Source organism: Mus musculus, chromosome 3, assembly GCF_000001635.26.
Source record: "Mus musculus strain C57BL/6J chromosome 3, GRCm38.p6 C57BL/6J".
NCBI lineage: Eukaryota > Metazoa > Chordata > Mammalia > Rodentia > Muridae > Mus > Mus musculus.
Genome location: NC_000069.6, coordinates 30,254,642 through 30,266,163, shown reverse-complemented (window position 1 = coordinate 30,266,163; position 11,522 = coordinate 30,254,642). Strand labels below are relative to the sequence as shown.

The 11,522-nt window shown below is 40.7% G+C and overlaps 1 protein-coding gene across 6 annotated transcripts in view; it reads left to right on the top strand.

Annotated features, from left to right (window-relative positions):
* Positions 1 to 11,522, top strand: part of Mecom (MDS1 and EVI1 complex locus) — a 558,464-nt gene that overhangs the window by 243,596 nt on the left and 303,346 nt on the right. Inside the window, exon 1 of one of the 6 annotated variants that reach the window (XM_017319454.2) lies at positions 3,213 to 3,465. The exons of 4 other annotated variants lie outside the window; for them this stretch is intronic. In XM_017319454.2, the coding sequence (XP_017174943.1) occupies positions 3,402 to 3,465 (64 nt within the window). In that variant the 5' untranslated portion in view covers positions 3,213 to 3,401. Of the gene's footprint in view, positions 1 to 3,212; positions 3,466 to 11,522 lie in introns of those variants that run through there. One more of the 6 variants, XM_011249664.3, reaches the window with a different exon arrangement.

Sequence of the window (11,522 nt, the reverse complement as noted above, 5' to 3'; positions counted from 1 at the left end):
GGTTTTATTTGTGGTTGGGCAGTGCAGTGCCTGCTGCTCTACTCTTGTTGCTCAAGATGGCTTTGGCCATTTTCCTGAGTTCCTGTTCCTTTCCCTATGAATGTTAGTTTTCTTTGTTTGTCTTTCCAGATCATGTCATTTGTAGGATTGAATAAATAGCTCAGTAGTTAGGAGTACTCGCAGAGTCCCTGTATTTAGTTCCTAGAAAACACAGTAGGTGGATCACAACCATCTGTAACTCCAGCTCCAGGGCATTTGAAAACACCCCCTCTGGCCTCCTTGGGTACCTGAACTCATTATATATACATATATATATATATATATATATATATATATATATCACATTATATAATATATAATATACCATATAAACAATATATTACATACATATTATATAATATATTATATATAATATATATATGAGATATATGTGATTTTATTTATTGGGGAAAAATGAAAACAAATCATATTAACAACTATTTCAAACATACCATGATGTAAACTATAGAGTTACTAAGTGACTTTATCCAGAAGTATCAACAACTCTCCTTTGGGGAAATGGAAACCACAAACAAAATGAAAGGATGCAGTCATTCCTGAATTTTGGAAGACTTGTAGATTTGGGAGCTCTAACTATAGTCCTTATCAAGTTACTACATGATGATAATTTGTAGTTATTAGTCCCACACCCAAAGGAGGTGAGGATGCCTGTGGCTTGGGGCTCAGGTGGACGAGAGATTATTTCTTTGACATTACCCAGAAGTTGATTGTGATATAGAAAGTTTAAGCGACTTAATGTTGCATGAGTGGCTTATGGGAAAGCTAGTCTTCACACCTAGGCCATCTTGTGCCCTTTTGAGGAACCCTGAAATGGTACTGTAACCTTCTTACTTATTCTCTGCGGATATTACATTTCATAAGAGCATGGTGGGGTGGGTGGTGGAAGCATTATGGCAGGTCTAAGGAGACTAGGATGCCAACACATGGCCTTTGTCATTGACAGCCTACTGTTCTTCCACTTCTGAGATACTTTACCATGCTATTTCGTTGAGTCATTACAACCTCTCCTTTTAAGGCAAATTAACCTCCTGCTTTATAAACTTAAGACTGAGCTCCCTCCTTCCCCCAGCTATCTTCCTTGTCTGAGGTCAGTGGTGAACATATATATGGTCAACAGAGAGAACAAGCTAGATCTGCTCATTTCTGAAGCTCCTGATCTTGAAACAAAATTATTTCTGAAATCTTTCATGGCGAGGCAAGATAGTGATAGGTATGTTTGGTATTTATATGTCTGTGCATATGTGTACATGTGTACCCATGCACATGTGGTCAGATGATGATGCCCAGTGTCTTTCTTGACACTTCTCCATTTTATTGTTTTGAGGCCGTGTTGCTCTCTGAAGCTGGAGCTCACTGATTTGAGTAGACTGGCTGGTCAACACTCAGAGACTCCCCTGTCTTCTGTCATCTACAGTGGTGCAAATGCATCTGTCACGTGTGTGCTGGGGATCCAGCCACAGTTCCTTACGTTTCCATACCAAGTGCTTACAAATGGAGCGGTTTCCCAGGCTCTTTTTGATGTTTTTGAAGTGCCCATTGATTTCTTGGAGAAAGGCTCTTCAGAATACATCTAAAAAATAGCAAACCACCAACATATTCCACTCTGGGAGTGTAGCGTTTGTTCTTACCAAGAACCGACAACCCCAAACCTTATTTTGTTGCTGTATTTGTTGGGGTGGTCCTGGACTGCATATTAATTCCTATGTCCTGTGGTATAAGGAACGGAGGCAGCAGAAGGGCTGTCAAGCTCTGGGTTGCTATTTAGTCTGCTCGTTTCCATCTCCCATGTTGATTGATTATCGTGCCTATCACGTGCTGACATATTCTGCTTGCTGTGCTGATTATACAGTGGGAGTGCTAATTCTTTTATTGGGTTGAAGTTTAAAGGTGCTCATCCATCAGCAGAGGGTCTCCCAGTTCATGGCGTGCCTCTCCTCCTCTCACAGCTGCCATTTTTATATTGTTCTCAGAGGGCTTTCCTCTGACTTCTGGTCCTCCTTCAATGGCCAAACTCTTGAAGGGTTTTTCTTTTGTAGTGGGCTACTTTGTATGGTTTTTGGAGACAGACTCTGCTCTTTGAAGATATGCAGAATGTTGGCGTTTCACAGGCTGACTGAAGTAGTAGAAATCACACTGTCCCCTGGTCTTTGATAGTCACAACTGGGTTGGAGCAGATCTCGTAATCTTGGAATTTTCCCAAACAGAGTCAACTTCCAAGGCCAATGAATGGGTGGGTGAAACTTGAATTTGCATATCAGTGTCATAGCTTCCCAGCTGACCATTCAGAAATAGAATCTGTGAATGCCAGCATGAAGAGCAGTGGTTTGATTAGATCTAACAATAGCAAGACCTGGCAATGTCCTGATGTAGCCAGTAAATCTATAGAATGTAGAAGCAGGCAGACATTTCCATACAGGGTTTTGTGTGTGTGTGTGTGTGTGTGTGTTTCCTATCTTGATTTTGAACTGGAATCATAAGTAGACATAATCTCAAACAAATACTTTGTAATTATTTGAGATATTAAATAGCATGCTCCTCTTGAGAACACTGTTAACATATCAAAACTTATATTTAGTTGCCATTTTTGTTTTAATTTATTTTTGGATGTTATACTTAGAAGTTATTCAAAGTAGCAAAACCAGGTGTTATGATAATACTAGACCTTAAAAGTTATTTTTGTGAATTGGTAAGATAATCAATGCTGACTAGTGTTTGCTTTAAATTTGTTTGACGTTTGAACAAGTCATCTTCACTTTCCTTTGAGATCTCTACTGGTTAAAGAAGTATCTAAATTGGAAGGATCAGAATTCTAGGAGTAGGGGAGACAAAACTACTGGAGGCTCCCATTGCTGCATAGAAGTTACTGCCAAATTTAATGGTCTTCAATAATTTGGTTGTTGTAAATGGTTAAGAAGGGATGGATACCCTAGGAATGACTTTGAAATAGAATTATGTGAAAACATTATATCTTGATCCTAGCAAAGGGGTTTATTACAAGGGGATACATAAATTCTCCAAGTCTTTGAGATATTTATTTATTTCTTTATTTTTCCATCTGTAAAATGGAACTATTGCTTATACTTCAGTAGGTTTAGGGGAGAGTAACTACAGCAATAATGTCAAATGCACAGCGTCATGCCAGTTCAGCATGCTGTCATTACTTAGTAAAAGTTATAACTTCCGTGTCTCCAAATTGACCCCTGACAGTGTTCCAGAATGAAATGAAGTGCCATCTATGGCCATCTGCAGTGGCTTTCCTGGAGTCTATTTGCACATGGTGTTGTGTTGACTTTTATAAAGAGGAGCCATGTTCTTATGGCTTTTCCTAGGAATCAAGATTGATGGACTCCCAGAATATGGGTTGGAAGGCACCCTGGAGTCTCCCTGCATTCAGTAATTTTACAGGTGAGGAAATTATTTCCCAGAGAGATGAAAAGATGTGTGCAAAATTTTCCAGCTAATTAATGGCAGCGCTATTCAAAAGGAGCTGCTTTTCCTGAAGTTTTGTCTGTTGTTCTTGTTTATTGACCTTTATGGCTAGGAAATAGAATTTCTGGTTGAATATCTTAAGAGCTGTTTGTCAGGATGAACTATTTCGAAATCATCTTTAATGATTCATGGTCAATCAGAGAAGGCATCTATGTGTACTTGTGATGTATAATTAACGAGAAGATGACATGGAAGAATGGCTGGGATGCTTAATGGTTAAAGTCAGTCTTTTCAACCTAACACAGAAGCTCTAATTATTTGAAAAAGTAGCTCACATTTTTTTTTATTCTAATGCAAACATTTCATAGAAACTCTTCACTTACTGTGCTGGGTTCATTTTCACATACTTCTCTGATGTAGACATCTTGGAATAATTTCTGAGCCATATCCTCGTGTTGCTCTGCAATTCTGAGATAGTTCAAGAGCCCAGAGGGTAGCACAGTGGGGATTTGGTGGTAAAAGGGTAGTTTGGTACCCACATATTAGAAACTGCCTATAGTCAGCATCCTACATGGCAAGTGCACAATTGTAGTTCTGATATAACTAATTGGGTGGAGTTACTGGCGCCATGGCACCATAAGTTCTGTCCATACTGATCTGAAATTATCTAACCTAGATAGAGTGACTTTCCCGCTGAGCAAACTAGAAACTTACCTGACCAAAGCAAACAAATAAACAAGCAGTCTGAGTAAGTCAAAACCCCTAACTCATTAAACAGCAGTGCGCTCATGAAGTAGCCTCTATTATTATAGCATAAAATTTATTTATTATGGTGTCTATGTTCAGCTGTGATACTCTTTATGTATTAGGAATGAATTGTATTGGAATACCTTTGCCAAATACATCTGTGGTGTTAGGAAAGATAGTGTATGTGTGTGCATTAACGTTTGTGTATATAGTGTGTTTCTCTCTGTGTGTATGTGTGTGTGTGTAAGGTGGTGGGGGGTGGGGGAGGGATAGACAGGAAAATGATTTGACTCTATTGTCTGGCAGAGCAGGAGAACATTGGAGAAGTTGTGGCCAGCAAGTGTTCACAGACCATTATCTTCCCCAAAGAAGAGCTAGAGTGGCCATGCCACTGTGATATGACTTGGAGTGTTTATTAAAAATTCATTCAAGGCTAAATCATATCACTGAACAATGAATATGAAGCCCTGTATCTGTGTATCAAAGAGAGGAGCCATATCTGGCCAATTGCTTTATTTAGTGAGGTCTGTGTCAAGCAGACAAGGGGAATGGGAGGTTTGCTTGGAGGCTTTTGTGAAGGCCTGGCCTTCTTCTGGGGGCTCGATTAGAATAATCAGGGGCCTTGGGAATTCACACGGTTTTGGTGGTGCTGTGATTCATCATCATCCATCATACTTGTGGCTGGGGAGCCAAATACCAGGCTGGCGGGGTGGCCAGAGCCCTTCTCTGCATGGGGCTCTCTGGTCTGCAGGGCAGGGCTCCAGGAAGCCTGGCAGCCAAAGGGCAGAGGAGGCTGCTAAGGGACTAACCCAGGAATCAGCCTGCCCTGGGGGTGACAGGGTTTGTATGGCTTCCTTCTCTAGTGGTCTCTGTAGGCAACAGTCCAGGAACAGAACTGCACTTTGAAAGAGTTTCAAGATTGTTTGCTTTGCATGTGCTCAGCTTGGCGCCCAGTTTGCTGCATTCACTTCCAGTTTATTCCTAATTAATTTTGAGCTGGCTTATTTCTATTTGTTGGTGAACTTTAATAACGTTTGAGCTCTGGCTTTTTGGGTAGTTTGAGGTTTGGTCTTTCTTCTCTTTGTACATTTCAATTGTGCAAAGGACTAGCTTTGTCATTTCAATAAGGCAAGACCTGAGTGCTTTGGGAGTGTGCATTTGTGTGTGTGTGTGTGCAAGTTAGGCTCAAAGGCAACAAATAAAGCCCTCAATATATACTTATTATTAGCAACTTATTTAAAGTCTTTCTAAACCTAAGGAAAAAGATATGATTATCTTTATTCAGCATTTCAAGTTTCTGAGTCATGAAAGACTCTAGGTTTGTAGAAAAGCACTTATTGATTTTGGAGCCAGTTTTCTAGAGTCCTTTGAAGACAAGGTCTCTCAGCACTAGCTGATTTGATCCCTCGGTTCCCAGGCAAAGAAATTTGGCAGCCAACTATGTAAATTTTGATCTATCTTCCAATTTGATTTTTCTTAGGAAACCAGAGGCAGAGTCAAATCTGTCTATACCTGTTTTCACAAGTATCTGTGTCTGAGTTGTGTGATGTTTATCAGCTAGACATATCATCATCCATCCATTTGAGGGCAAATACAAGAACTAAATATCAAAAGCCAAAACAGCAAAGAGCATTTTAGCCACTCAGGCTCATATGAAATACTATAGGATCTCTGTCTTATTTTCATTTTGTTCTCAGTTTATTTTACTTACTATTTACCTTGGTGGCTAGTGAGTGGTAAACACCCACCTGTCTTGAAAGGGCTTTATTATCAATCTCATTTGGATGACATAAGAAAGCCCCAAAACACATATAAGTGCTTTGTAGTTAACTCTTACCTTTAAGATTCTTAAAAAAAAAATCAAAGCAGAACACCTAGAAGTATATAAAAATCAGTGAGTGTTTTCTTTGTGTATATATGTAAAAGCATGACTTATAAAGAGAGAGACCTGGGAGCTATGTCCATCCTCTGTGATGCTGTCCTCTTGGTATCTATTGTACCAGCTTAAGTGACAAGACTGGGCCACTGTGTAAAAATTAGTTATAAATAATGTTAAGCACAGCCCTCACTCAAATCTACAATATTATCAAGTAGATGACTTTGGGGAAGGAAGCACATGGCCGAGTGAAATGTTAGTGGTAGCTGTGGAGTATGGAGGAGCCCCACGGGCTTGGAGACTTGGGTTCTGAGGGTGTCATTCTGTAAGAGTTCCTGAATAGTCACTTAAGTTGTTTGAATTACCTTAACAAATGACATTTAGTATTCTTGAAATATTTTTTCCTCAGAGTGACATATTGAATTTAACTGCATAAAGCCTTACCAAATCCATCCATATAAAAAGTCTCTCTCTAGGAGTCCCACCTCACATAGCATGGTGCTAAGGAAGGATGTGTGTTTCCAGGCACCGTGTGCAAACACTACCTGAGCTAAGATGGGCAAAGTTGGTACGGAGTAGGGGCAGCTGGTACAGAAGGGTGTAGTGAAGTAAGTGGGGCCCTGAGGCCTGGTCATTCTGTAAGAGTATGCAGACAGAACTGGGTGCCTTTCTTGGGTTGAGCGTGTAAGGGAATTTCACCCTCCATTTTTATACTGATCGTTAGCCTGTTCTTCATGGCTTTTTAATTTTTTAATTTTTTATTTTTCATCAGGAATCTAGAGTTCTCCTGTAGCCATCTAACTGCCCAGGACACCAACATCAGCTTTGACTCACTGCCATTCCTCCACATGTGCCTTGGTCACCCATCCATCTCCTGGTCCCTTGGAGTTGCCAACTTAGTTTATTAATGATAATCATGTTACTCTATCACTGTTTCCTCTACTGAATCAGTCAATAGTGTACTGTGTGGTCTTTGCCTGTTTCTCTACAAGGGTCTTAGTTATTGAGGCCAAGAATGGAACCAGTCACTTTGACTTCCAGAGTACTTACTCCATACCTGTATGGCTCCCAAATCTTTAAATACATAGCTAGATCTTTGAATACGTATTAAAAAGAGGAAGTGATTAGTGGCCAGAAGTTTGAGAGATTGTTTTGCATCAGCCCAAAAACTGATGTTAAGTTGGACCATGATAGTGGGTGGGTGAAGAATATTTAACTATTCGTTTGTTTGTTTTTAAGTCTAGGAAGACCCAGCTCAAGGCAGACCCTTGTTTTTACCACTTCCACAAGGGTCGAGGTGGGGGGGCGGGGAGAGTGTGTGTACATCACGTGATGTCTGGGGTTTGGCAGAGCAGAGACATCAGTGCTGATGGTGGCCAGATCCCAGCACTTAACAGCAGACCCCATAGGTTATTAAAGCCGAGACCCTATCTAGGGAGATTAGCTGCGGGAAGTGCTTTAACGGCGGCGCAAACAGGCAGCTCCTTGATTAGTGCTGCAGACATGGTATGGCCCTGTGGTGTTGGGTTTCCATCTGAACCATTACATCGATATTTGAGAACTGGAGCTTCAGCTCTAGCCCGGCCTTGCATTTGATTTCTGAATCCAAACATCAGCCCTGAGTCTTTGCTCGCTTCTCTAGGACTGGGGAATCCCAGCAGAGAGCTTTGTGTCCCTGATTTTGGATATTTAAAAGAGAGGTTGAGAGTCAATCTATATGGTGTTTGTTTGGATGGGGAATCCTAAATGGCTTCCTATAGTAGGAGAACACAGTAGCAAATATATCTTTACAGTAATGTGTTTTAAATCAAAATTGCTCCTTGTTTTCCCCTGTGTTTGAATGTGACATTCTTGATTACTCCAGACCCACCTGCCTAAGAACACAGGAATCGAAAACAGGAGTCACTCTCAAATTTCACTTCTATTTAATCCATCACAGAAACACTCTGCCTTTTCAGTGGAAGGAATGAATATATATATATACATATATATATATTCCACACAAGGACATTTAAACAAAGTGACACAGATCAGCAGCAGATCAACCCAGAGTGACAGCTCATTCAAACAAATGTATGTTGAGAATTTCCACTGGGCGACTCTCACGGCAGCCCAGCCAAATTTGTTTAGTAGACATGAGTTAGCTGCATAAGGGCGTTCTCAGTGCTGCGTGCCAGATGATGGCTTTTCTGGGTAAACATCCATTTAGCAGCATATATCCATCCATGAAAGTGCTGGCATGATTTTGATCTATTCTCCTGACCCCAGAAATGATGATGATTTCATTCTGCTGGCAGCTGGGTACCAACTCACACATGCGCCATTTAGGCTGAAAAAGAAAGAAAAAAAAAAGGAAGGGGGGCTGTATACACTTATTTCAAAACATAATATAACCATCCAAAAGGTACGAGAGACTCTATAAAATCGACAGGCCATTTCACTTTTCTGACAAGCAATAAAGTAAGGATCATTAAAATGGATGTCAAATATAGGAGGAAGAAAAAGGCCTTAGTTGTTCTTGGTATTTGAAGTAGAATGGGGAGTGTTTGTGTGGCTTCAGTTTAAACTCAGAGGCATTCCTTTGTTGGGTAGGGGGTTGGAGTTCTTTTGTTGAACTAGAATGTCAGAATCAGATCCCAACTAGTTAAGGACATTTGGATTCTTTAGAAATGGACACTTTTATTACCCGTCCTACCTGTTCTTCTGAGAGAACAATTCACTTATTTTTTTTTTAAATAGGTATCACTTATAGAATAAAAGTCTCTATGGACCACAGCATTTATGTCCAGGACAAAAGAACACGACACTTATTTTAGGAAAGAGAAAGAACAGGGCAGATGGCTCAGTGGTAAAATGTTAGCTATACAAGTGAGAAGACTTGAGGTCCCAGTACCTATATCAAGAACAGAAAAAGTAGTTAGGCGTGGCAGCCTGGATCTATAAGCCCAGCCCTAGGTGGGCGGAGACAGGCAAATCCTGCTAGCTTGCTTGCCATCCAGATTAGCCAAAAGTCCAGGTGCAGTGAAAGACACAGTCGAGAAGAAATCTGAAGTCAGCCTCTGCGTCCACATGCACTTGCAAGTGAGCACACTCGCACACACATGTGTACAGAAATATACATTTTCCCCATGAGAAACAAAATATCCGGAACAAAGCAAATTCCACCTACCCTCACCAACTTTGTCAACTCCAGCTTGTGCTGTCTATGGTCCAGCACAGTACTCCGGTTTGTTGTCTAAAAGTTTCTCTTTCTTAAGCTTTCAACAACGGAACACTCAGTTTGGGGGGATATTTTCAAGTGAAAAGCTCAAAAACCACCTTTTTTTTTTTTAATTCACCGAAGCATAATTCTCTGAAATGAACAGGAGAGACCATTATTCGTAAACTTGAACTTTGAAGATGAGGCTGTGACAGCCACTTACTTGGTCAAGGTTTTTGACCAGAGAACAGTTAGCGGGTTTAGTGGTAACAATGATTTTTGAAATCACTTATAAGATTCAGATGACATACAAAGAATATCTCAAATATGAAATAGCTCCTAAACATCACTTTTTGAAAGGTAGTTCTATTTTAATGTGAGCATTTACTGTGTTCCTTGCTCCAGATGGAGGATAGGAAGGTACATGAGAACGAGCTAGCCCTTGCATGAGACAGAGCTAGCCCTTGGTAGCCAGGAATGAAAACACTAAGCTGAAAAGACAGACATAAAAAGAACTCACTCTGTCAGAGTCCTTGGAGCACTCAGCCCCCAGTGGGATATGTCTATCCCAGCCCTCCTCAAGGCTCAAGAGACAGTTTGTGAAATCCAGGGGTAGTGGATGGTTCCAATGAAAGGATGTTCCCCAGACACAATAGGACTGCTGTGTCCATGAACTCAGAGACTGTGGTAGCACGCACATGGCCTGCACACGTTCAAGTCAGACAAAGTCCCAGAGTGGAGGAGAGGAAGTAGACACAAAGTCCCATCCCTAACCAAGCGATTTCCATGTGCTTGGTAGTGTTCAGAGGTCGAAAATCTCTAATGTTGTGTAACTAGTTTTATCACCAAGCACACGTAGGGGCCACAGGCAGGTAGGGACAGGCTCATGCTCAGCCATAGTGGACCAACACAAAGCAGATTTTGTGTTTTGGGTTTGTTTTTTTGTTTTTTGTTTTTCAATTTCTGGTGAATGTGTGTGTAATTTCTTTGTTATGTCTTAGTGCTTTTCATCTTTTGTGGTGTTTTTCTAAATTTATTATTATTATTATTAGCAAGAGAAGAACATGAAGTTGGGTAGACATGCATGTGGAGAGGATCCAGGAGGACTTTGGGGAGGGTAAAGAATATGATCAAAATATAATGTGCAAAAAAAATTAAAAAGAAAAGTAGCTTTCTTAAAGAGCACCAAGGTGAAATTCTAAAATGCTGCCTCTGTAAGGATTTCTTGCCACAGATCTCTTCCAGCTCTGTACTTCACAGCACTCCATCTTCCTCTGAGCTAGGGCTACCGCAGGCATTCTGTTTACCCGTGGGTTGGCCTTCTCCTTTCTACCCTCCAGCTGGTACCATCGGGGAACAGGGATGCTTCAGACATGTTTGCTCCACTTCCAGCTCGCAGAACCTCACCAGGCTTTCACTAAGAAGCACTCCTACAGGGAATGAGTGAAGGGCATTCTAGATTTAAATGCCATTGCAGAACAAGATAGAGAAATCAAAGTCTGCAGGAAGTTCATGGACATGTTATTGACTCTTCTGGCTAGGTTATAATTCTTGATAAAAGCCTAAGATGGGAGGAGAGATTATGGCCACTTAGAAAAAAGATTAGGGGGAGTAGCCAGTTTTTAAAAAGAACTGCAACTCTGATGTCTTAACAAGTGTGAGTGCCAGTTTTCCGGATGCAGAAGGAAGCTTTTTAGCTGCCCAGTATAAACTTCGCAGCACACATTCAACGAGGCACAATCATTATAACACGAGGTGTGCTTCAGTGCCTTTGTCCAGACTTCTAAAGTATGATATATGCATATGGTGACTTCAAATCTTATTACTTCCACTATCTTATTATTGTATTTTTATTTTTGGTTACTTTGTCTACCACAAAAGGGGCATGCATGGCACTATTTACAAGCAGAGAGGAACATGCCCAGTGGTGTATAGAGAGACAGGATGAACTTGGCACAAGTGACGATTTCTGTAAACAAAAGACTTTGTTTAAATGTAATAAAAAAACAAAAAACAAAAAACAAAAAACAAAACCCAGGGACAATAGGCTGCCATGTTCCCACATGTATTTAAGTACTCCCACAATGTAAATTTCACACAGTCCCGTGAATACTATTTATCAAAGCAGCTAGCAGGTATTGGGATGTACTAGAAGCTGTCAGGGTGTTGATTGATCACCGTTTCGGGCAGCTCACTAGGATTACAGAGCCA